This window comes from Elephas maximus, chromosome 9 (assembly GCF_024166365.1).
Source record: "Elephas maximus indicus isolate mEleMax1 chromosome 9, mEleMax1 primary haplotype, whole genome shotgun sequence".
NCBI lineage: Eukaryota > Metazoa > Chordata > Mammalia > Proboscidea > Elephantidae > Elephas > Elephas maximus.
In genome coordinates, this window is record NC_064827.1 from 100478478 (window position 1) to 100506071 (window position 27594).

Sequence of the window (27594 nt, forward strand, 5' to 3'; positions counted from 1 at the left end):
TTAAGCGATCAGCCACTAACTGAAAGGTTGGCAATTTAATCCCACCCAGAGATACCTCAGAAGACAGACCTGGCAATCTGCTTTCAAAAGGTCACAGCCTTGAAAGCCCTATGAAAGGCAGTTCTCCTCTGACACACATAGGGTCGCCGTGAGTCAGACTCAACTTGGCAGCAAATGATTTGGTTTTTTGGTTTTAAATAGGCAGTGTAAGTTAGTCACACCAGACAGACAGATGCCAAGTCTGGCAGGGCCCTTACCTCTGCCTGCCAGGGCTGGCGGTGATTCTTTCTAAACAGAAAAAAGTGAGACCGAAAGCCTCGGGGAAGAACACCACCAGATGTGGCTCTGCTCTCACTTTCTCCCTCTGGGTCTCCTGTTTCTGACTCTTTTTGTTTCAGCCACTCAGTGTCAGTATCTTTGAAAACAAATTTTAATATTTTTCACTAAAAAAACAATATTTTCCTTGAGACATACCAAAAATGTGTGAAAAAGATCCCAACAGTTCCCCATAGTCTGAGAGCCTTGAGAAAATTTCTGTTGACATTGACAATATTTTCTACCACACCTGTAAGAGTTTTAAGTTCAAGAGCACTACAAATGTATTTAAAATATTTACAATTTGAAGAGATTGGAACAAGTCAATACTTGAATTCGGTATGAAATTTTAACTTTGTAGCCTAATAAAAGAAAAAAATACCACCACTTGTCTGTCAGTTTGTTGTACTGTAGTGGCTTGTGTGTTGCTGTGATGCTGGAAGCTGTGCTACTGGTATTTCAAAAACCAGTAGGGTCACCCATGGTGGATAGGTTTCAGTAGAGCTACCTGACTAAGACAGACTAGGAAGAAGGACCTAGTGATCTACTTCTGAAAAACTTGGCCAGTGAAAACCTTATGAACAGCAGCAGAACACTGTGTGATATAGTGCTAGAAGATGAGCCCCTCAGGTTGGGAGGCACTCAAAATACAACTGGGGAGGAGCTGCCTCCTCAAAGGAAAGTCGACATTAATGAAGTGGGTGGAGTTGAGCTTTCGGGACCTTCATCTGCTGACGTGGCATGACTCGAAATGAGAAGAAATAGCTACAAACATCCATTAATATTCAGTACATGGAATGTACGAAGTATGAATACAGGAAAATTGGAAATTGTCAAAAATGAAATTGAATGCGTAACGATCGATATCTTTGATATTTGAAGGTGAAATGGACTAGTATTGGCCATTCTGAATAGAACAATCATATGGCCTATTGTGCCAGGAACAACAAATTAAAGAGGAATGACATAGCATCCATTGTCAAAAAGAACATTTCAAGATGTAGCCTGAAGTAAAACACAGTCAGTGATAGGATAATATCCACACACCTACAAGGAAGACCAGTTATTACAACTATGATTCAAATTTACACACCAACCATTAATGCCAAAGATGAAGAAATTGAAGATTATTACCAACATCTGCAGTCTGAAATTGATCAGATACATCGATAACACCTGGTGACTAGGACTCGAAAGTTGGAAAAGAAGTAGTAGTTGGAAAATACAGCCTTCGTGATAATGATGCAGGAGACTGCATGATAGAATTTTGCAAGACCAGCTACCTATTTATTCAAAAAATCTATTTTCAACAACATAAACAGTGACCATACAGGTAGACCACACCAAATGGAACACACAGCAATCAAATTGGCCACATCTGTGGGAAGAGATGATGGACAAGCTCGATATCATCAGAACAAGGCCAGGGGCTGACTTCGGAGCAGACCATCAGTTGCTCACACACAAGTTCAAGTTGAAACTGAAGAAAATTAAAACAAGTCCATGAGAGCCAAAGTACAACCATGAGTATATCGCACCTGAATTTAGAGACCACCTCAAAATTGATTGATGGGCTGAACACTAATGACCAAAGACCAGACAAGTTGGGAGATGACATCAAGGACATCATACATGAAGAAAGCAAGAGGTCATTAAAAAGACAGGAAAGAAAGAAAAGACCAAAATGCATGTCAGAAGAGACTCTGAAATTTTCTCTTGAATGTAAAGTAGCCAAAGCAAATGGAAGAAATGATGAAGTAAAAGAGCAGAATGAAGATTTCAAAGGGTGGCTTAAGAAGAACAAAGTAAAGTATTATAATGAAACGTGCAAAGACCTAAAGTTAGGAAACCAAAAGGGAAGAGCATGCTCGGCATTTCTTGAACTGAAGAAAAAATTCAAGGCTTAAGCTGCAATACTGAAGGAGTCTACAGGCAAAGTATTGAACAACCCAGGAAACATCAAATGAGGATGGAAGGAATACACAGGGTCACTGTACCAAAAAGAATTGGTTGATGTTCAACCATTCCAGGAAGTAACATATGACCAAAAGCTGACGGTAGTGAAGGAAGGAGTCCAAGCTGCACCCAAGACACTAGCAAAAAACAAGACTCCAGGAATTAATGGAATACGAACTGAGATGTTTCAACAAACAACAAATGGATGCAATGCTGGAAGCCCTCACTAGTCAATGCCAATAAATTTAGAAGACAGCTACCTGGCCAAGCAACTGGAAGAGATTCATATACGTGCCTATTTCAAAGAAAGGTGATCCAACAGAATGTAGAAATTATCAAACGGTATCATTAATATTTACACACAAGTAAAATTTTGCTGAAGATAATTAAAAAAACAACTACAGCGGTACAACAGGGAAATGCCAGAAATTCAAGTGAGATTCAAAGGAGGATGTGGAATGTGGGATATCATTGCTGATGTCAGGTGGATCTTGGCTGAAAGCAGAGAATACCAGAAAAATGTTTACCTGTGTTTTATTGACCACGCAAAGGCATTCAACTGTGTGGATCATAACAAATTATGGATAACATTGTGAAGAATGGGAATTCCAGAACACTTAACTGCTCATGAGGAACCTGTACATAGATCAAGAGGCAGGGAATAATACTGCGTGGTTTAAAGTCAAGAAAGGTGTGGGTGAGGGTTGTATCGTTTCACCATACTTATTCAATCTGTATGCCAAGCAAATAATCCGAGAAGCTAAACAATATAAAGAACAGGGCATCAGGATTTGAGGAAGGCTCACTAGCAACCTGCGTTATGCAGATGACACAACCTTGCTTGCTAAAAGAGAAGAGGATTCAAAGCACTTATTAATGAAGATCAAAGACCACAGCCTTCAGTATGGATTACGCCTCAACATAAAGAAAACAAAAATCCTCACAACTAGACCAATAAGCAACATCGTGATAAATGGAGAAAGTATTGAAGTTGTCAAGGATTTCATTTTACCTAGATCCACAATCAACACCCCTGGAAGGCAGAAGTTAAAAATTCAAACAATGTATTGCATTGGGCAAATCTGCTGCAAAAGATCTCTTTAAAGTGTTAAAAAGCAAAGATGTCAGTTTGATAACTAAGATGAGCCTGACCCAAGCCATGGTATTTTCAAATGTGTCATGTGCATGCTAAAGATGGACAATGAATAAGGAAGACTAAAGAAGAATCGATGCCTCGAATTATGGTGTTGGTGAAGAATATCAAATATGCCACGGACTGTCAGAAGAATGAACAAATCTGTCTTTGAAGAAGCACAGCCAGAATGTTCCTTAGAAGCAAGGATGGTGAAACTTCATCTTACATACTTAGGACATGTTTTCAGGAGGGACCAGTCCCTAGAGAAGGATATCATACTTGGTTAAGTAGGGGGTCAATGAAAAAGAGGAAGACCTCCAATGAGATTGACACAGTGGCTGCAACAATGAGCTCAAACTTAGCAAGATAGTGAGGATGCCCCAGGACCAGGCAGTGTTTCATTCTGTTGTACACAGGGTCACTACGAGTGGGAATTGACTTGATGGCACCTAACAACAAGCCTACAATACCAATATATATCATACTCTTCAAGTACCACCAACTGTCTGTCACTTTGTCATACTGTGGTAGCTTTTGTGTTGCTGTGATGCTGGAATCTATGCCACCAGTATTTCAAATAGCAGCAGGGTCACCTATGGTGGACAGGTTTCAGTGGAGCTTCTAGGCTAGGACAGACTAGGAAGAAAGCCCTGGTGAGCTACTTCTAGAAATTAGCCAATGAAAATCTGTGGATCACAACAGAACCTTGTCTGACTCACTTGCTTTGGACACATCATCAGGAAGGATCAGTCACTGGAGAACATCATCATGTTTGGTGAAGTAGAAGGCCAGCAAGAGTGAGAAAGACTCTTGGTGTGATGGATTAGCACAACAGCTGTAATGAGGGGCAGGAACATGCTGAGGATGACACAGGTACAGACTGTCTGTTGTATGTAAGGTCGCCATGAGTTGGAGTCGACTCCATTGAAGCTATCTATCTATCATCAAGTCCCATGCCCTCGAACTAAAAATTTCAAAATTGAGCCTATCTTTTAGGACCTAACTTCCTAAGTGCCTTTTAACAAGATCTGAACAAACCTCAGCTTCCCCATACTTTTCATCTCCCTCCTGCTCTGACGTAGTGTCCACCAAGAGCTGTCTTAGAATGATGTCCCATCAGGACAGACAAGCTTGAGCGCAGGAGAGCCAATCCGCAAATTGATGGCCAGTTACTAGTCAGTCATTCATCCAAGAAACAGTCCCTGAGAACCTTCAATGTGCTGAGCACTGGCCCAGATGTTCGGGACACAACTGAATGCAAGACTGATAAGGTCTCAGCCCTGCAGGTGATTCTATCCTGGAGGGGGATACAGACATGAAATGAGTTGTTGTTGTTAGCTGCCATCGAGTCAGCTCCAACTCATGGCAGCCCCACGTATAAGAGAATGAAATGTTGTTTGCTCCTATGACATCTTCACAATCGTAGGGGTGATTGAGTCCATTGTTGTAGCCACTGTGTATTTTGTGCCTTCCAACCTAGGGGCTCATCTTCCAGAACTATTGTTGTTGTTGTTGTTAGGTGCCATCGAGTCGGTTCCGACTCATAAAAACCCTACGCACAACAGAACGAAACACTGCCTGGACCTGAGCCATCCTTACAATCGTTGTTATGCTTGAGCCCATTGTTGCAGCCACTGTGTCAGTCCACCTCATTGAGGGCCTTCCTCTTTTCCGCTGACCCTGTGCTTTGCCAAGCATGATGTCCTTCTCCAGAGACTTATCCCTCCTGACAACATGTCCAAAGTATGTAAGAAGCAGTCTCACCATCCTTGCTTCTAAGGAGCATTCTGCTTGTACTTCTTCTGAGACAGATTTGTTCGTTCTTTTGGCAGTCCGTGGTGTATTCAATATTCTTCGCCAACACCACAATTCAAAGGCATCAACTCTTCTTCGGTCTTCCTTATTCATTGTCCAGCTTTCACATGCATATGATGCCACTGAAAATACCATGGCTTGGGTCAGGTGCACCTTAGTCTTCAGGGTGACATCTTTGCTCTTCAACACTTTAAAGAGGTCCTTTGGAGCAGATTTACCCAATGCAATGCATCTTTTCATTCCTTGACTGCTGCTTCCATGGGTGTTGATTGTGGATCCAAGTAAAATGAAATCCTTGACAACTTCAATCTTTTCTCCATTTATCATGATGTTGCTCATTGGTCCAGTTGTGAGAATTTTTGTTTTCTTTATGTTGAGGTGCAATCCATACTGAAGGCTGTGGTCTTTGATCTTCATTAGTAAGTGCTTCAAGTCCTCTTCACCTTCAGCAAGCAAGGTTGTGTCATCTGCATAACGCAGGTTGTTAATGAGTCTTCCTCCAATCCTGATGCCCTGTTCTTCTTCATATAGTCCAGCTTCTCAGATTATTTGTTTAGCATACAGACTGAATAGGTATGGTGAAAGAATACAACCCTGGCGCACAGCTTTCCTGACTTTAAGCCAATCGGTATCCCCTTGTTTTGTCCAAACAACTGCCTCTTGATCTATGTAAAGGTTCCTCATGAGCACAATTAAATGTTCTGGAATTCCCATTCTTCTCAATATTATCCATAATCCAGCACTATACTGGGTAATATTCTGTTGTGGTCCATAGGGTTTTCACTGGGTACTTTTCAGAAGTAGATCTCCAGGCCTTTCCTCCTAGTCTGTCAGCCTGGAAACTCCACTGAAACCTGACCACCATGGGTGACCCTGCTGGTATTTGAAATACTGATGGCAGAGCTTTCAGCATCATAGCCACACACAAGCACACAAGTACAAAAAATAGACAGACAGATGGTGGGTGAAACGAGTAAACATACATAAACAAGACAATGTTCTAAGCACTATGAAGGAAATAAAAGGGTATATGATAACTGATAACTTGGCAAGGGTGGGTTTTAGAGAATGAAGCTTCGGATGGAGATGTCTATTGGGGAAAGACCCTCAGAAGGTGCTATTTTACCCAAGATCTGAAAGAGGAGACAAAGGATCCAATTATACTGAAGTAACTTTATACCAAATGCTTTATGTAATACTGGAGTCTGGGAGCTTTCCTTCTGTTCCAGTGGCTATTCTGATACCCAAATCAGAGTTTTCATTATTTTAGCTTCACAGTAATAACCAATCACATGTACTGAGTCTTTGATACGTGGCAGATGGTGTTCTACGCATTTCATATACCTTATTTCTGAGAGTGCCTTTTTGCATATTAAAAATAATTTATCTACTATTGTTATGTGTCAATTAATATCCACAACAACCCAATTAACTAGGATTATTTTATCTAAATTCTACAGGTGAGGAAACAGAACCTTCAAAAGATTAAGAGCTATCTCCTATGAAACGCATTTAAAATTTATCATATTCTACTCCAATACAGTAATACCTAAATGCTTTAAATAAAGTCAAAGCAAGGAATACTTTTAAAAATCTACTAGTTATTTTTAAATGATATAATGAAAAGCCTAATACATTATAAATATACATGGTACTTTAGTCTGAGTTATCAATGGAAGCAAATTAGAACACTGAATTTTGTTTCTTTAATTCACAATATGGAAACTATATTTACTCTTAGGGCTTACAGGGAGGACCAGACAAGCCGTCTAGAATGACCTGCTTCTCTTTAGTCATCCATCCTTTATCAAGCAAGGACAAAGGCCTGTGCTGAGACGGGCACCCAGTTAGCCCAGACACGTAAATCGATGGTTAGAAAAAGGGGGTTTTAAGCACCACACTGCAAGAATAAACTGAGAAGAAAGTTATTAATACTGCCTCAAGAGCCAGAAAATACGTCATAGAGGAGGAGCCACTTGAGAAATCAGTATGGATTTATCTGGTGGAGCAAGGGGAATGTGCCCCCAAAGCAAAACAGCCAGCACATAGGAGCCAAGCAATTGTCATGTACACAAAGTACAGAAAGGGGAAATTGCATTTGGAGAATGATGAGAGGTCACTGCAGGATCAAATAACGAAATAAAGCTGGGGAGGTGAGCAGGGCCCAGACTGCAAGGAGCCGTGAGCATCCTGTGGGGTTGGACTTTCCTCTACAGTCAGAGGGGAAGGAACAAAAACTAAGTAGTGGCCATCGCTCCAAAGGAAGCTTAGGAACTGCTATAGGGAGATCAATAAGGAAGAAGTTGCAATGTCCCAAAAAAGAGAAGAAAGGGAGCCTGAAATGAAGCAGCATCAACAGGATGAAAAGCTGGGGGCAGATGTAAGAGTTACTTCTGAGACGGAACTGACACAACTCTGGTGACTGAGTAGATGTCTTAGAGTTCTCCAAAGGACAGAAGCAGTAAGATACATACATGTAAAGAGATTTACTTTGAGGAATTTGCCATGCAATTGTAGGGTCTGGCAAGGAGGAGTAACAAGGCAAGGATGGCTGGGGCAAATGTGTGGATGGTGATGTCATTAACCCAGGTGGGATGTTAGCGGCAGGAGCAGGTTTAGGATTGGGGTTTCGGGAAGGAAGAGAACACGAGTCTAGTTGTAAACACCTTAAGTTTGATGTGTCAAGTGTGAGAGGTTGTGTGGATTCCAGGTGAGATGTCCAAGAAGCAGCTGAAAGTATGGAGTGGAGCACTTAAGTACAGAAGCTGGTAGAAGAGAAATGGACAGAAGGTCAGGATCACCAGTAAAAACACTGTGTCTAGAATCCTAATTTCCTCATTCCACGTTCAGTGGTCTCTCCATTTCTCTGCCTTGTCTCTCTCCAAACACCAGTGAAAAACAAGCTGTATTTTCTTCTATTTGTAGTAAGACAGTATTTCGAAATATTAGTTGATAGGCTTCTTCCTCTAATCATGCTCAGAAGATCCCAGAGGCCCTCTATGACTCCCACCCGATAATAAGACCACAAATATTTGACCATTAATTTCACAAACTGCTACTCTAAGTTAGAAAGATCTCCCTCACCTCCAGACTAGAGAGAATAATCCATAAGTTGAGAAAAGGGAGGGGGCCACAAGCAGAGGAGAGGGTGAGATAAGGGCCCTCAGGCTCCAAGGATCATGCACCATCCATTGCTAGCATCAAGGAGCCTCATGGATGTCATTACCCTACAAGCCATCCCATAAACTGCACTTGTCCATCCCTTCTCTGATTTATGTAGTGTAAGCAACATCCTTACTCAATGTCCCAAGGCACTCTTCAGGCCCTATAGATAAAGGTAGGGCCTGAATATGTATAGTTAACCCCACTATAGGGGTGGTAGTAACATGAAGGGAAACCCTCCATAGCTGTCCAAGGAGGGACTGAGGAGACCAGCTCAAAATCTGCCACAGAGCTGGAACGGGGACTAGGAATTTTCCAGTGACAGTGCATTCTTCAGAAACAGACATGAGGAATTCCCTTGGGGTGGAATTTAAACCATTTTGCTGACCATGTCATTCAGATTCTTCCTTCCGTATATTTGAACTGTTTTTCCTCCACCCAGAATGAAGCTAGGGCTTAAAAATTCCCTGACATTCCATTACTTAGAAACATAAGACAATCTACTGATAGGGCAGTTTTGTCAGATAACAGTGCAGCTTCCCAAAGGTTTCCCTGGAAGAAGAAATGGGTAACAACACTGCCCTTACTGGCCCCATTTAGAACACCCCCGCCCACCCCAGGTTATGTGTCATGTTCTTAAACAAGAATCTACTCCTTTGTCTCTACACAGAATGAATCTGTTTTCCCATTACAGCTGCTTTATTATTCTACCCCCTCCAGGCACAAGTCACCATTAGAGATAAACCATTTTTCCCCGAATAAAGGAAATTAAATTGGACCTCATAAGAAATGGAGCTCTATTTTCTTCCTATTTCCCAACAGCTATGCAGATGGTAGTAAGTTAAGAAACAGGGCATCTGCATCTCCTTGTGGAAAAAGCCAGGCTCTTCTGGAACCGGCACGCTCAAAAAGAGAAAAACGAATGGCCAATAAATGCAATAAAAATGTCCAACCATTCTAGGTGTTGCATTTCAAAGCATCAAAGATATTTAAAAATTGTTATATCTAGTTTTTGCAAGGCTACAATGAGAGACATTCTCATACATAATTTTGCAGGAGGTAAGGGTTGAGAAATACAAATACTTACATGATGGAATAACGGATACTCGTTAAAAGTGAAATTGTAGAAGAGTATTTAATGGGAAAATATTCATGCTGTATTGTTATGTGAAAAAGCAAATTACAAAATAATATCTCTAGCATAATTCAATTTTTGTTTGAAACATAGTTTATACACATACACACCATCAATTGAACAGAAGGGATTGCAAGTGATTTTTCAATTTGATTTGCATTTTTCTGTATTTTCCAAATTTTTTACAATTACTATGATATCGCTTTTGATTACAGGTTATAAAAACAAAACAAACAAAAAGAGAGGAGCATATTCGGATTCTACTAAACTCTACTCCCAGGAGAATATTCTGTTCATCTGCTTTCTTTTATATAAATAAATGCTGTCTGGCTGCCAAGAGGTAAAATATTTGATAAAGAATTCATACATTCATCCATTTGTTCATTCATTAATTCAGCAAGTATTAACTTACCTCCTGTTGTGTGTCAGGACCTCTCTAAATGCTGGAGAGAGAGCAGTAGCAAGGCAGACAAAGTCCTTGCTATCACAAAGTTGACATTTTAGCCAAGGGACACAGTCAGCAAACAAGGAGACAAATTAATAAATGAGAAAGAGTTCCATAGTTCTAAGTGCCCTGGAGAAAAGGAAACAGGGTGATGGCATGAGAGACGGCAAATAGGTGAGTTGGGGGAATTACTCAGAGTTGAGGGAGCTACTCAGAGTTGGGGGAGCTACTCAGAATTGGGGGCTCAGGGTAGACCTTTCCAAAGAGTTGAAATTTGAGCTAAGACTTAAAGAAACAGTCTGCCATACAAAGACCACAGAAAAGGCCCTTCTAGGCTTCTAGGTAGATGAAACAGCTCGTGCAAAGGCCCTGAGGTAACAATGAGCTTGGAAGAATGGGAAGACCAGTGTGGTGGGGCATAGAGAAGAAAGGGGAGAGCAGGAAAGGGTGTAAGGGGTGGGCAAGGGACAAGGCTTGCAGGATCTATTAGGCCAGAGTAAGAAGTCTAGCATGTATTAATTATATCATAAATAGACTTGACTTCCACTTAAAAAAAAAAAAAACTCCCTGGCTTCTGTGTGGAAATTATGGAGGGTAGGAGCTGATGCAGGGAGAGCTCTCAGGAGATGACTCCCGCAGTCCAGGAGAGAGGGAGAGAGATGAGTGCCCACAGCCAGGACGTAGAGTGGAAATGAATTTGGGGTGTATTTGCAAGGTTAAAGTGAACAAGGTTTTGCAGATGGATTTGAAAATTCAAAATCTCATGACCATTGGATAATGGGAGAAGACTGACCAGGGAAGGTAGCATTTAAAATTAGATTCCTCTACTCAGGATGGAAGGGCATTAGTGGTCCAGTGGTAGAATTCTCGTCTTCCATGCGGGAGACCCAGGTTCGATTCCAATGCACCCCATGTGCAGCCACCACCCATCCATCAGTGGAGGCTTTTATGTTGCTATGATGCTGAACAGGTTTCGGGGAGCTTCCACGCTAAGACAGACTAGGAAGAAAGATCCAGTGATCTACTTCTGAAAATCAGCCAATAAAAACCCTTTGGATCACAACGGTCTGATCGACAACCTATCATGGGGGTGGCACACAGCTAGGCAGCATTTAATTTCGTTTGCATAGGGTCGCCATCAGTTGCCAACTCAATGGCAGCTAACAACAACATCATTCAAGAAGGGGTAAGTGCTGGGAAAGAGTCTGTTCTAAAAAGGAACAGAACCTGGCCATACGAGAGCCACGCAGACTGTCAGGGTCACTGGGGAGGTCAAGTCAGCAGAGTAGGAGGCAAGGCAAGGAACACGAGTTAGGGTCAGGAACATAGCCCAGCCCCAGGGAGGAGAGCCATCAAGGTTCTAGGGAGTAGAGTACTGGAGGAAACACCAGGGCAGAGACTCAGAGAAAGGGAGCAAAGATGGCTTGGGGGCCAGAAGTAGAAAAGACAGAGCAATAGAACAAAGGGCTGGTTTTGGGCGTCTTAGTTCTCTCCCACCTAAGGTCATGCTTAGTCCTAGAGTCTGGGGGTATGCCAAATTTGTATTCAGGAACCAAACTTTTTTGGGGGGCGGGGGGTGGACAGGTGGGACGTGGAGCCAGGAAGCTAGGCAGGGACTGACAAGACCACAAATGACAACGGATCTTCTATTTTTTTTAACATGGACACTTTTCTTTCATAGCAAAATTTCCATTCAATGTTCAGATTATCAAGCTCATAGTCCTGAACCAGTACCTGAAAGCCCTACTTATTTCTCTTTCAGCCACGGTATTTGCCCATTCTTACACTCCTAATGTTGAAGTAGAGATTTGGGGGTTAAAAAAGCAGAATTTCCCACTTGGGCTTCTCTTCTAAGAAGAGCCATTAAAGGAAGTGAGGTCTCTTTCAAGTGGGACAACTTGCATTTTAAATTCCCTTTTAAGCTAGCTGCTATTAATTTCTGATTTTATACTGGAAATTTGCAATTCACAAAAAGAAAGGAAAACCACCTTCACCCCGTTTTTGTAGATCACAGAGACACATGCTTCCTGGGTCATTAACCACATTTAAAGGAAGACATCTGTACATTTTGCTTTCAAAGATCCTGACAAATGAGCCAAGAGCACATGTTCAAGAACAGCAGCAACTTGGGGGAAGAATTCCAAATGTTCAAGAATAGTCAAAATGTGGAGGAACTTTAGAAATTACCTCCCCTTGTGTTACAGAAGAAGTAAGACTCAGACAGTGCTCGTAAATTCAGCAGGTAAACCCGTTGCCATCGCGTTGATTTGATTCCAACTCATTGTGACCCTATAGGACAGAGTAAACTGCCCTGTAGGGTTTCCAAGGAACAGCTGGTGAATTTGAACTGCCATCCTTTTGGTTAGCAGCCCAATGCTTAACCACTGTGCCACCAGGGCTCCTGTTTCAGCATGTAGCAGAAAATAAATAAATGCTTATTGAATAAAGGATAAATGAATGTTATGACTGGAATTGAATTGTGTCCCCCAACCCCCAAAGCTATATTGAAGTCCTAACCCCTGTTCCTGTAAATAGGACCCTTTGGAACATAGGGGTTTTCTTTTGTTATGTTAGTGAGGTTACAACAGAGGAGGGTGGGTCCTAAACCTAATCACTTCCGAGCGGTGTCTTATAAAAAGAGCAGACTAGACACAGACAGACACAGGGGAAGACACCATATGAAGACGGAGGCAGATGAATTTAAAAGCCCAGGAACACCCAGGGCCACTGTCAAGGAGGAGCCGTCTCCTAGAGCCAATGCCTTGATTTGGACTTCTAGCCTCCAAAACTGTGAGATGATAAATTCTCTCCTTGAAAGCCACCTACTTGTGGAGTTTTTCGTTACAGCAGCACTAGGAAACTAAGACAATGAACAAATGAATGGACCCAGGTCTTCTCACTCTATCCAATGCTCTTCCTACCACCCATAACCACTCAGAAAGTGGAACACAGCACCCATGTAAATCAGTGATGCAGGGGCCACCATAGGACATTTATGAGAGTGACACAGCACCTACCCAACAGCTTGGCAAAGGTCTAGACAGTTTTTGGGTGACTCACCCTGGTTTACTTGAGTGCAAGGCCAAAAGCATGTAAAATGGCATGTCACCACCGTAACCGGAGCTGATACATCACACATCTATTTTAGGAATCTGGAGCTCTGGCATGAACAAGGATTTCATAGTTTCAAAGACATGCCAGTCCCTTTGCTTCTCTGCAGATTCATCTGTAGGATCTATAGCAGTAGTATCCAAACATTTTGGGGGTGTGGGGAAAGAATAAAAATACATATTTATTTGTAAATTAGATACATGTACAGCTATCTTCATGAATCATGTACAATACAAAACTATGTAATAGGAATTGTTTAAGGAGGTAATAAAAATAAAATGTAAATAACCAGTTACCGTGGGGAAACCCTAGTGGCGTAATGATTAAGAGTTATGGCTGCTAACCAAAAGGCTGGCTAGTCGAATCCACCAGGCGCTCCTTGGAAACTCTATGGGGCAGTCCTACTGTGCCCTATAGGATTGCTATGAGTCGGAATCGACTTCACAGCAATGGGTTTTTTTTATGGGTAGTTGCCATGGAGTCAGTTCTGACTCACAGCGACCTCATGTGTGTCAGAATAGAGCTGTGCTCCGTAGCATTCTCAATGGTTGATTTTTCGGAAGCAGATCACCACACTTTTCCTCCAAGGCTCCTCTGGGTGGACTCAGACTTCCAACCTTTCAGTTAGCAGTTCAGCGTGTTAACCATTTGCACCACTCAGTAACTCCCCAAATATAAATAGAAGTCCTAACAGTTTCTTCCTCCACCCTGATGGATAACTGTATGTGCCCACCATGCACGCGCCCTGCTCTGGAAGCCACTGCTGTGGGGTCTTCCATTCATCATCAGCCAAACCAAATGGGAGGTGCATCCTCCAGACATGGCATTGGGTATGTACCCCAATGGGCACCCCCAACAACAGCCTCGTGCCAATTGACCAGTCTCTTTTCTAAACCTCCCCATACTGCTGTGAATCTAAAAGAGTGGTCCTACCACACACTGCACAACGCTTGCCCCCGAATAATTGGCACTGGGTTTTAAGAGAGAAGAAGAAGGGAGCTTCTGTGCAATCCCGCCCTAGTTTAAGCCTGGGCATTACGAAGAACATTTACTCAAGACTCATTATCAACCCACTAACAAAAATAGTGGGTTGGTAATGAGCATTGAATAAACAGAAATGGAACCCAATGCTGACCGTGAAATGCATCTAAACTTCAGAAAATTACAGGTTCTGCTTTCTAATGACAACAGGTTTAGTAGTATTTTCACTTTTCCTCTCTGGTGGTTTCTCAGGGAAGCGGTGGGAGTGTTTACTTGTCTGAGGGCCAAGCAGAATTTCTTCCCCTCCGCAGACCATGCTCTGTCTGTCATAGCTGGTCACACTTAAACTCTCTTCTGGCTCAAATCCGAACCCTTCAGGACCATGACTGAATTACTTCATGTGACACCTGACTGACATATTTTCCACCCCAGCTGAATCCAGTCCCAGGACATCCTTTAAAAGCAATTAGTTGTTAATACTTAAGTGTGGCAGCGAAATGCCAACCTGAGCAGGAGCAGTGATTTGGGAAGCTCCCATATTGAACTGCTGCCACTAATAAGATAAAGATCCCTAACTCAGACTGTGAGCAAGTGAGTAATTAGAACTAGGCCTGAAGTGAACCATTCCGTATTTAATAAATTCAGCTTTAAAAATCAGAACATTAATTCCCAGAAGGGAAGGAGTCTTCCTGCAGGGAGCCTGTTTCCCCTGCAGCCTGGCTCTACTAAGAATTGGGTTTTCTGGGGCCCATTCTGTCCACAGCCTTCTCACCTCTCATTCAGAGGGGGAGGGTGATGCTTCCCCATGTGACAGAAGTCTCGAGTCTTCTCTAGGCCCTGGCATGCTAGGAGAGAACAGTAAAGGTTCACACCTGCCCCAAATATACAGAAACTCTTCTCACTGAATCACTACCATCCCCTTGGAGCCCTGGTGGTACAGTGGTTAAAGCACTCGGCAGCTAACTGAAAGGTTGGCAGTTCAAGCCCACCAGCTGCTCCACAGGAGAAAGATGTGGCGGTCTGCTTCCATAAAGATTTACAGCCTTGGAAACCCTATGGGGCAGTCCTAGTCTGTCCTACAGGGTCACTATGAGTTGGAATTGACTCAATGGCAGCATTGGGTTTGGGTGTCTCTTTTGACATAACTGGAAAATAGTAGTCCCCAACTTATGACAGGGTTGTATTCTGAGGACTCCAACCTAAGTAGGTCCTGAGTAAGTTGAATGCCTCTTCTTTTTTTTTTTTTTTTTTTTAGTTTTCATTATTATAGCTTTGTGTTATCAGTATCTTTATAAATCTGATCTTTGAACATCTGCAAGTGAGCATCTAAGAATGATAACATCAGTAAGTTATGCACGCCAACACTGTATGTAGTATATATTACTAATGATACGATGTACAAAAAAAAACAGATGGTCATAAAGGTGCTTCATTGTGGTAACTCGAATACTTTGCAATACAGGAACTATCTGCAGCTCTTTAGTTGCTGGTTCTGTTTCAGCAGGAAGGAGCTGAGTCATTTTAAATATATTTGACTTTGTCTAAGATATCTAGCCTAGCAATTTGAGAACCAGAACCTGATCCCAGCCCCCATTCTTATCCCCATACTTAACCCAGTTATGTGATTTTTTTTTCAATTGTGGTAAAAATATAGATAACAAATCTTTTGCCAATTGCACATTTTTTACAGGTATAATTCAGTGATATTACTTACAATCTTCATGTTGTGCAACCGTTGTCACTAACCTTCTCTAACTTATTTTACCACCATTCACATAAACTCAGTGTTCCCTAAACACTAACTCTCCTTTCTTCCCCGCTCCTTTCCACCCCTGGTAACCACTAATGATCTTTGGTTTCTGTATATTAGCCTGTTTCATATAAGCAATGATCATACAGCATTTGTCCTTTTGTGACTGACACACTTCACTCAGCATGATGTTGTCAAGGTTTGTCCGTGCCGTGGCATCTATCAGGACTTCATTTCTCTTTATGGCTGAGTAATAATATTCCATCGTGTGTATAAACCACATTTTGTTTATCCATTCATTCATCTGTGGATAGACATTTAGGTTACTTCCACCTTCTGGCTATTGTGAATAGTGCCCAGCTATGTGATCTTGAGCAAATGTCCTCAGCTCTCTGAGCCTTCTTATTTACAGAAGAGTCTCAAGGGGTGTGCTAGATCTGGGGTCAGCAAACTTTTTCTATACAGAGCCAGATAGTAAATGTTAAGCTTTGTGGGCCAAGAGACAAATTTGAGGCTACTATGTAGCCATTTATACAATTATTGAAAATGTAACCACTTACAAACGTAAAATTACTATTCTCAGCTTGCAGACCACAATAAACAGGCGGAGGGGCTGGATCTGGCCCCCGGGCTGTGGTTTGCTGACCCCTGGGCTACACAATCATCAATATTCCTTCTAACCTTAAAAAGTTATGAAAAGTATTCCTATCATTGAGTTCCCATTCCCAGTGAGAGGTTGTCAAGTCCAATCTTCTTGTTTTATAAATACGCAAAATGAGGCTCAGAAAGGTGGGGAATCTTGTCCCTGGTCACCCAGCTGTCCAGCGGGGCAACCAAAAGTAGAGCTTCTCTTTCCCCATCCTGTCTAAGGCGTAAATGCAGAAACACAGCAGCTGCCTGAATCACGTCTGTGCTTACACTGAAGACTACTATATTTAATAAAAGGAAATATTTATGGGGAATTAGCCAGCTACAGCACTGCAATGATGCACACGGCTGGAATCTTATAATGTAGAAGAGGAAATCTTTTCAAGATAGGAGGCGCTTAAATTGCACCAAGAACAAGGCATTTCGTTTACTTAAAGCATAGTAAACACTTAAAATTCCAACTATCTTTTTGAGTGATACAAACTTTCTGTGAGTGTTTTAGGTATAATCAAATACCAGAAACCAGAGTTCCAAAGAGGCGACAAACTCCAAACAAAAGCACAAAAGAGGGAAGGTGAAAAGCTTTGGGAAAGCCTGTGAAAGGTAAACTTGCAGAGCTTGCTCAGGCCTTCATCTCATCCCCTGAGCTGCTCTGGGCATCTCCTACCCTAGAGGAGCTGCTGACCCAAACTGTGCTGCTTTCTTCCAGCATTGAATAGATAAACAACAACAACAAAACCCAGTGAATAGATGCAGGGATGAGTTCTGAATTTGCTAATCCAATACCACAGTTATAAATAAAACCAGAAGCTGCTCTCTGCTCCGTGGAGACTCCGAGCTCCTGCAGAAACAGACGTGGTTGCTGTGCGCCTGTCGGCAGCGGAGGCTGTAGATGCCATTAAATGGGAACGTAAAGGATAGCCCAGACACATGCATTGCTATAATGATGCATAAAACAGTGTTTTGTATGAGTTTCTTCTAATTTAGTATATTAACCCATTCAGCTGCATGCGTGCTAAATATTTTCCCAACCCACTGCTTGACCTGCAGTTTAACGACGTCATGATGCACTAACATTTTCAACATTAAGCCAGCGAACCAGGAATTTAAAATTTTGTATATGCAGGATGATGGCAAAGACGTTAAAATGCATAGGGCAAGAAATTGCTAACACGTTCACATTGTGAATCTTCTAGGCAGTCGGATAATCTGAGAGGTGCTTTCTTTTCTGTTTTTTATATTATTCTGTGCTTTCCAAATTTTCTAGAAGGTGATTGTTATGGATTGAATTGTGTCCCCCCAAAATGTGTGTCAACTTTGCTAGGCCATGATTCCCAGTATTGTGTGATCGTCCGCCATTTTGTTGACTGATGTGATTTTCCTATGTGTTCTAAATCCTAACCTCTATAATGTTAATGATTAGAGGCAGTTATATTAATGAGCCAGGACTCAGTCTACAGGATTAGGTTGTATCTTGAGTCAAACTTTTGATATATAAAAGAGAGAAGCAAGCGGAGGGACAAGGGGACCTCATGCCACCAAGAATGAAGAACCAGGAGGGGAGCACATCCTTTGGACCTGGGGTCCCTGTGCTGAGAAGCTCCTAGACCAGGTGAAGACTGATGACAAGTACCTCCCCCCAGTGCCAACAGAAAGAGAAAGCCTCTCCCTGGAGCTGGCAACCTAAATTCAGACTTTTAGCCTCCTAGACTCTAAGAGAGTAAATTTATCTGTGTTAAAGCCATCCATTCGTGGTATTTATGTTACAGTGCACTAGATAACTAAGACAGTGATGTATTAATTTTATAATCAGAAAATAAAGACAAATAGCAATCACAAAACCCTATGGCATGGACCAGCGCAATTAGAGTTGGTTCTTATTGGACAGCCATCACCAGGTAGCAGTAATGACAAGGGGAAGGAGGGCTGCATAGGATTTATAAACACTTCTTACTGTTTTATGGAACACAACGTAAGAGAAATTTCAAAAAGACCAGCGATCACTCCTAATGCATGTGCCCTGACATACCTGAGCCACAGGCAAGAAATGGCTTATGCATGGCAGGAAATGGCTAGGAAGAAAGACACTGAAGCGGGGAGAAGGAGGGTAAATCTCTTCTGAGCCATGGCCAAGGAACTCCATAAAGGGAGAAAAAAGGGAGGAGGATTTTCATATCAGATAAGCAGTGAGGAGAACAGACCAGGCAGAGAGTGAGAAAATCAATTCACAGCCAGCATAACCATACAAGCCTTGGGCTGTGAGACTTCACTAGTGATGGAACTGAAGCAACTGTGTACTGTACGGAAGTCTCTGCCTGATGTGATGCTGGAGAACCGGGATGTGAAAAGTGCAGTCGGCCCCACAGGTCACCTGTTACGTGTGTTGGAGTAAGGGTGGTGTTATGGATTGAATTGTGACCCCCCAAAATGTGTGTCAACTTGGCTAGGCCATGATTTCCAGTATTGTATGGTTGTCCACCATTTTATGATCTAATGTGATCATCCTATGCATTGTAAATCCTAACCTCTATGATGTTAATGAGGCAAGATTAGAGGCAGTTACGTTAACAGGCAGGACTCAATCTATAGGATTAGGTTGTATCTTGAGTCAATCTCTATTGAGATATGAAAGAGAGAAGTGAGCAGAGAAGAGGGGAACCTCATACCACTGAGAAAGAAGCACAAGGAGTGGAGCACACCCTCTGGACCGAGAAACTCCTAGACCAGGTGAAGATTGATGACAAGGACCTTCCCCCAGAGCCAGCACAGACAGACAGACAGCCTTTCCCTGGAGCTGTCACCCTGAATTTGGACTTCTAGCCTCCTAGACTGAAAAAATAAACTTCTCTTCATTAAAGCCACCCACTTGTGGTATTTCTGTTATAGCAGCACTCGATGACTAAGACAGGTGGGTAGAATTAAGGGTGTGGCATTCCTCATGGATGAGGACAATGTTCCTTTTATACGCTCAAAATGCCTTCACATGTTCACATGTAGACTTTCTGGAATTTCAGTGAAGCCACTTGAAGCAGTCTGTGGTTATGGATCGATACAGCAAACAACCCTTTAAACATCCCCCCCCCAACACACACCACACACACATACCACACACACAGAGCAAAATCCATGCACACACACAAATATTTACAGGGACAATACCAAAGGGTGGCTTGGGAGTTAGTTCAACCACTTCCCTTAAAAAAAAAAAAAAAGCTGCTGGCGAGTCGGCTCCAACTCATGGAGACCCCACGTGTGTCAGAATAGAACTGGGTTCCACAGGGTTTTCAATGGCGGACTTTTCAGAAGTAGATCACCAAGCATTTCTTCCAAGACACCTCTGAATGGACTCAAACGCTAACTTTTCAGTTGGCACCCAGGTGCGTTAATCATTTGCACCACCAGGGACTCCTATCTATTCTTTGATATGGACATTTTCTCAGTCATACACAAATGCAGCTTCAAACCACCCTCAATCCAACCAAACTGCCACCCCCAAGACTTTCCTTTATAGAAAATCTAGTGTATCTACTACACTTTAGTATTGCCAGCAGGAGGGTATCAAACATTTTCAACTCTAATTTAGTTTTGACTACCAAGGGAAAAAAAGGCATAGTTTTCCTACCTGCTTCATTATACACTATCATCATGACTGACAAGAATGATCTTCACTACGCGTCAGTAATTGCTAACTATCAAGTTTCACCTGATTAATTTCACTCCTCATCTCTACCATAACCCAGCATTTTTCCATAATGAAAAACAGACACCACCAATAAAACATGCAAAGCATTTTAGTACCTGCACTATGGAGAATCTACTCCATTTTGCAAAGGAATGCATTCAGATTAATGACTCCTTAAAACGTCATTTTCACCCAGAACAAGTCCCACTCTCAACCTTGTCTTCGCTTGAAATTCTCATATGGTCTAAGTGGCACTTTTCAAATGGTTTGCCCTTCTCCACTCAAGTTTCCCATAGCACCAATTTACTTGGATCTTGTAGCCAAGCAACTTTTGTGTAACAAGAAAACTTTCTGGTTGCCTGGTAATGTCTAGGAGCTGATTGTGTTTTTTTCTCCACCCAGATGCAGCCAACGTCGCCGCTAATCCTGCAGCTGTTGTATGGCGAGGGGGTCAGACATTCTCTTTGAACACCAGTGGGCTACTCTGGGCAATAAAGCCCTACCCAGCTGTCTTTGAGAAATCCGAAGTTCTGGGAACAGTGAAAACAGTTTATCAGACAAATGGGTGACCTTGATCTCAGAGAGGCATGGTGGTGACAGAGATGCCACCACCATACACTCATCTGAGACCAGGTGCCACATGGCTTTCCCATGACCTCACAGAGATGGAGCTCCCCAGGACTAGGATTAAGGCCTTTCCTCTCCCAACCTGATCTTTAAAAAATTCTAAATCAGACAATTCTTTTAACAGGAGCTGGATGCTGACCTTGGCCTGCTTATGAATCTGAATCTGGACAATTTCAAGAGGACGGGTCACCCTGTCCCCAAAAGATCACCTTTCCCTGCAGTTTCAAGTCAAGAATTCCTTTGATGGGAGAAAACTTGGTGAAAAATGTGTGATTTGAAACTCCCCCAAACAAGCATCTGAATCATTATGTAGGGATGAGGAATGATGGTAACATCAAAAGTGAGCAGGAATGTCCGAGACTCCTCCACTGTGTGTTTGAAGCTCAGCGAAGTGATGCACAGTACCAAACCCTCCCAGTGGCTCCAATATCCAAACAAAATCGTTTTTACTAGGGATTCCCTGTGTGATACTGACATGTCCCTTAAGCCTTCCTGGGTCTCAAGAGTCTCACCATTAAAATAAAGAGGTTGAAGTCTTTCCACTCACAGTCAAAGCCTCTGTGTCAAGGGCAAGAGCTTGAAGGTAGGAGTTGATGGGCTTCTTACCTGCTATGCAATCAGTGACCACATCTCAACAGCTTTGCCTCTTAATACGCGTCGAATCCGCTGCTCCTCCTGGTCCCACTCTCCCTGCCTTAGCTCAGCCCTTGTTTAGCTGTTCTTTGGGCTTTTGCAATGTGCTCACTGTTCCTCTAGCCCAGTGGTTGTCAACCAGGGGCAACTTTGTCCCCCAGGAGACACCTGGTGTCATACTGGGAAGGTACTACTGGCATCTAGGAGACAGAGGTCAAGGATGCCTCTGAACCTCCTACAATCCACAGGACAGTCCCCAACAAAGAATCATCTGGCCCTAAATGTCAACAGTGTCAAGGCTGAGAAACCCTGCTTCAACCTAAAAAAGAAAAACTAAACCTTTTGCTGTCGAGTCACTTCTGACTCACGGAAACCTCACGTGTTTCAGAGTAGAACTACCCTCCACGGGGCTTTCAAAGGCTTCAGTCTTACCGGAGTAGATCACCAGCCTTTCTTCCATAGCATGACTGGATGAACGAATTTGAACCACCAACCTTTCAGTTACTAGTCAAGCACAAACCAAAGGATGGCCTCCTCTAACCTGTCCTCTATACGCCACCAGCAGAATGCTCTAATATACCATTTCAAGATGTGATTTCCATGCTTGAAATCTTTCAGTATCTCCCAATTGCCCAATTAAAGTCTAAATTCTCCAGCCAGTCATATGAGATCCATTATGATCCAGCCCCCCACACACACCAATGCAGGTATACCTGCCCACTCACCATCCCCTCCGCCTCTCAGTCATGTTCATTTATTCCTTTGCCCACTGATTTTCCATTAGGCATTGTCTTGAGCTGGGCTCTCTAGAGAAGCAATATCATATGCTTCACTGGTATGTGTATATATTTTTATACATATATATATATATACACATATATACATACATATATACATATACACATTGGAAACCCTGGTGCATAGTGGTTAAGTGCTATGGCTGCTAACCAAATGGTCGGCAGTTCAAATCCACCAGGCGCTCCTTGGAAACTCTGTGGGGCAGTTCTACTCTGTCCTATAGGGTTCCTATGAGTCAGAATAGACCAGATGGCAACGGGATATACATATATATACATATAAACACACACACAGATTTATATCAAGGAAATGGCGCTCACACGGTTGTAGAGGCTGGAAAGCCTCAAGTCTGTGGGTCAGGCTGGAGGCTTCTCCTGACCCACAGAACTGCAGGGGCTGGTGAACCTAAAATCAGCAGGTCAGAGAACAGGCCAGTGGCTCACAGGCTACGGAGGCCAATGAATCCCAAGATCAGCAGGTAAGCTACTAGCTCAAGTCCCAAGAGCCAACGGTCAGGTGAGGAGCCAGCTGCAGGATGCAGAGTGAACAAATGCTAGCGAGCTTCACCAGAAAGTCCACATATATTGATGCAGGCCACATCCCCAAGGAAACTCCCTTTCAGATGATTGCTGCTCATAGCAGATCTCATCATAGAGGTGACTGCATCTTATCAGATCTCATTATGGAGGTGCTAACATCATTCCATAGCTGCCAAACTACATCATAACTGCCAAGCCACCAAGAATCATGGCCCAGCCAAGGTGACACACAACTTTAACCATCACAGACACTGTAATATGACTAAAAAGGAATAACATGCTCTCCAGGCAGTTGAAGGCACTGATATCTAACGAGGCATGAAGAAAAGTGAACATGTAGTTCAGTCCACAGGCAGAACCTATTTATCACCTCTGTGATCCTGTTGCTGTCTCCCCAACAGCCGAGGAGCTTTCCAAGAAGAGGGTATGTCTTCATCTTCATAGGCCACAGCAACTTGCCTACGGGGAGTGTGGTCTATAAGTTGCAAAAGTTGTATTTGTTGTATCAAGGAATGAATGAATCCCTAGCCTCTTTTAATTTGACTCTTTCTCAGACATAAAAAGTACTAAAAGATCAAAATATAAGGATGAAACAAAATTCATCATACTGTATGTGCCCAAAAGCTCAGACACAGAGGCCATCCATAAAGGCAGAAAAATCATCTTTGTTTAGAGCTGTATTCCAGGCATATGGGAGGAAGCCCAGAAGATCATTGGTGTCCCAGGAATGAAGGCTGCTTTTCTTTCTCTTACAGAACATACAAGAACAGACAAGTGCTGAAAAATGTACACAAGTAACAGGGACCCCAAAAGACTCTAAGAAAATGAATTTAACAAGGAACACACAGAGATAGTTGCTAAGGCAGATGGTAAAGGCCTTTATACCAGACCATTCTCATTATCATCTTGCAGCTCAGCTTAGGGTGAAAAGGTTCTTCTAAGATTCCATTCTCCACATTTGCAGACTTTCCCTTTGCTCCATGGGATTTTTGGCACCCAGTTGCCCAATTCCCCTTCTAACCATGGAAGCTTCTTTTCAGGAAAAGAGTTACTAAAATTCTTTACATTTTAGTGTGAATGAGCTGCTGCTACCACTCATAAGGGCATTGGCTTTCCAAGCCATATTCTTATTAGGGACTGAAAAGTTTTCTCCTATCAAAGGAATTCTTGACTTGAAACTGTAGGTGAAGACTGCCTTTTGGGGACAGTCCTCTTAAACTACCTGCCCTCTTAAAACTACCCAGGATCCAGATTTTAAAAGATGAAGCTGAAATCACTTAGAGTTAAGGAAAAGCATATTGCATTTCTGTTCAGGGTTCCAATAAGTCTATTTTTGGATGCATGGTTGTTTTTCCAATTTGCTTTGATATTAATAAGAGTGGGAGATGGCACAGTGAGTTTTGCCTCACCAGGTACCTATGGCAAACAGAAGTGGTGAAACTCTTTCCTGAAGTAAGTGAAGTCCTTAAAAACAAAGAAGTCTAGAAGCACATACACGATAGCCTTTAAAAATATAACAATTTCTGAATTGAAGTGGGTCTTATACATTTTAGTGGGTGTCCAATCTGCAGATGAGGTATCTGTGGAAAAGGGAACAAGAGGCTGGAGAAAGACTGAGGCAAAAAAGGAATGACCAGTGTAGAGATGCTTGTGGAAAATTTTTTATAACCACCAATTTAATTGTGATTATAATCTAAAACCTCGCCATCCAACAGTACATTCTGCAATGATGGAAATGTTCTTGATCTGCACTGTCCATCATGGTAGCCGTCAGCCACACATTGCTACTGAGCATTGGAAATCTGGCTAGTGTGACTGAGGAACTGAATTTTTTTATTTTATTTCATTTTAATTAATTAAAACCTAGTTTTAAATAGCCACCTGTGGCTAGCAGTTACCATATTGGACAATGTAAGACTAACACCATTATTGCTTTACTGTGTAATTTTAAGAGTATTTTATACCTATGACTTCCCTCCAAGAAAAAGTGATAGAACTCCCCATATTACAGGGCTATCCATCTGCAAATAGCTCATTTACTACAAACACAGTTTATGACTCACCCCGACCCCCATCCCACCCCATCACTCAATGGACCCAGGGTTGGTACCACTCTAGTTCCTCCAGACTGAGCCTGCAGTGCCGGCCTCTGGAATGATGTGGCTGACTTACCCTCACCCAGGGGAAGTTCCTCTTCCTGTTCACTGGGAGAAGGCAGCAAGGGTTGCAGGGGTTCCATGTTAATGATGAGCTGTTTGTTCAAGGAGTGGGAACTGCGGCTCTGAGTAATGTTGGTTCTGAAAACAGACACAAACCAGATGGAGTTGGTTTCCATGAATCACTGCAAACGCTGGCCCCCTCCACTTCAGCCTGCTTATTCGAGCTGAAAACTGCCTCTGGACATACACAGTGGATTAGGCCAATGGTAAAGACGATTTAACACTCAAGACTCACAGCACTTTTTATCCTTAAGGTGCTAATAAAATGTCCTTATGTTCTAACTCAACACAGTGAAAGAAAATATATTTAGCCATATGCCAACAGAGTTGGACATGCTAGGTGACAACACAGACATCTAAAAAAGGCATGAACATAGACACACAGTGGCAGATTATCCAATAGGGAAGGTACTTCTGCTTACTTACTAATCTGCAGTGAACAATTTCAATATGGTTTCACAACATCTTTGATTGTACATTTGAAAAGAGGCTTTGATTCTGTAGGAAGGTGCTGCGGGATAGGGAGAGAGACAGATGCCACTCACACCTAAAAGCAGAATCTTTGATGTGCTGAAAAAATGTGAAATTGTCCACTACAGACGATCTGGTAAGGAAGGTAAGCACCATGCTTACCTTGCCTATTGGATAATCCGCCCCTGCAGACGTGTGTACACCAATGTTCATTGCAGCATTATTCACAACAGTCAAAGGTAGAAACACCCTAAGTACCCACCAACAGAAGAATGCATGAACAAAATGTGGTGCACACATACAATGGAATATTACTCAGCCATGAAGAGAAATTGAGTCCTGATAGAAGAACCTTGTAAACAATACGTTGAGTGAAATAAGTTAGGCACAAAAGGACAAATATTGTATGATCCCACTCATATGGAATGTCTACTGACCAAAGTATATAGTGACCAAAGTTTATAGGCAGTTGCCAGGGGCAGGTGGGAGAAAGGGGAGAGGGGGAACTCATTGCTAGGGCACACTAAGCTTCTGTTAAGGATGATGGAAAAATTTGGAGACAGATAATGGTGGTGGTGGAACAACATGACGAACATAATTAAGGTCACTGAATTGTACATGTGAACAACAGTAAAATGGCAAATGTCTTATTACACATATATTTATATTTACAAGTTTTTTTTTTTTTTTTAAGGGCATGGGAGAATAAAAAAGACATCAGAAGTCAGTATCACTGACCTAGATAAACAGAAGAATGAAAGAAGAACATGGCTCAAAGTAATCTAACAACAATAAAATCCTGCCAGACATAGGCACAGACATTTTACAGCTACATTTTTGTGTTGCTGGACATCGAATGTTTAATATTTGTTGTAGTTGTTGTTAGGTGCCAGCAAGTCTGTCCCAACTCATAGCAACCCCATGTACAACAGAACGAAACACTGCCCACTCCTGCGCCATCCTCAAAATCATTGCTCTGTTTGAGCTCACTATTGCAGCCACTGCGTCAAACCATCTTGTCAAGGGTCTTCCTCTTTTTCACTGACCCTCTACCTTACCAAGCATAATGTCCTTCTCCAGGGACTGATCCTTCTGATAACATGTCTGAAGTATGTGAGACAAAGTCTCACCATTCTGGTTTCCAAGAAGCATCCTGGCTGTACTTCTTCTAAGACAGACTTGTTTGCTTTTCTGACAGTCCATGTATAGTCAATATTCCTCTCCAACACCATAATTCAAAGGCATCAGCTCTTCAGTCTTCCTTATTTATTGTCCAGCTTTTGCATGTTTAGGAGGCGACTGAAAATACCACGGCTTGGGTCGGGCCCACCTCATTCCTCAGAGTGACATCTTTGATTTCTAACACTTTAAAAAGGTCTTTTGCAGCAGATTTGCCAACTGCGATTTGTCAATTGATTTATTTACTGCTGCTTCCATGGCCATTGATTGTGAATCCAAGTAAAATGAAATTCTTGACAACTTCAATATTTTCTCCATTTATCATGATGTTGCTTTTTGGTCCAGTTGTGAGGATTTTTGTTTTCTTTATGTTGAGGTGTAATCCCTACTGAAGGCTGTAGTCTTTGATTTTTATCCATCAGTAAAAGTCCACTTTGCTTTCAGTAAGGAAGGTTGTGTCATTTGCATATTGCAGGTTGTTAACGAGCCTGCCATGTTCTTCATATCGCCCAGCTTCTCAGATTATTTGTTCAGCATACAGACAAATAAGTATGGTGAAAGGATACAACCCTGATGCATACCTTTCCTGATTTCTTGATGACCACAATTAAGTGTTCTGGAATTCCCATTCTCCACAGTGTTACCCATAACTTGTTATGATCCACACAGTCCAATGCCTTTGTATAGACAATAAAACACAGGTAAACATCTTTCTGGTGCTCTCTGCTTTCAGCCAAGATCCATCAACATCAGTAATGATATCCCTCATTTCACATCCTCTTCTGAATCTGGCCTGAATTTCTAGCAGTTACCTGTCCATGTACTGCTGTAGCCATCTTTTTAATTATCTTCAGCAAAATTTTACTTGCATGCAATATTAATGAAATTGTGTGATAATTTCTCATTTGGTTGGATCACTTTTCATGGGAATAGAGCATCCAGTCAGATGGCCAGGTAGCTGTCTTCCAAATTTCTTGGCATAGATAAGTGAGC

At 42.3% G+C, this 27594-nt stretch overlaps 1 protein-coding gene across 2 annotated transcripts in view; it reads right to left on the minus strand.

The window, feature by feature from the left end:
- The window catches only part of FRMD3 (FERM domain containing 3), a 367315-nt gene that overhangs the window by 24528 nt on the left and 315193 nt on the right, over positions 1-27594 (minus strand). For both annotated transcript variants that reach the window (XM_049896889.1, XM_049896890.1), the window contains one exon: positions 24905-25029. In XM_049896889.1, the coding sequence (XP_049752846.1) occupies positions 24905-25029 (125 nt within the window). The remainder of the gene's footprint in view (positions 1-24904; positions 25030-27594) is intronic.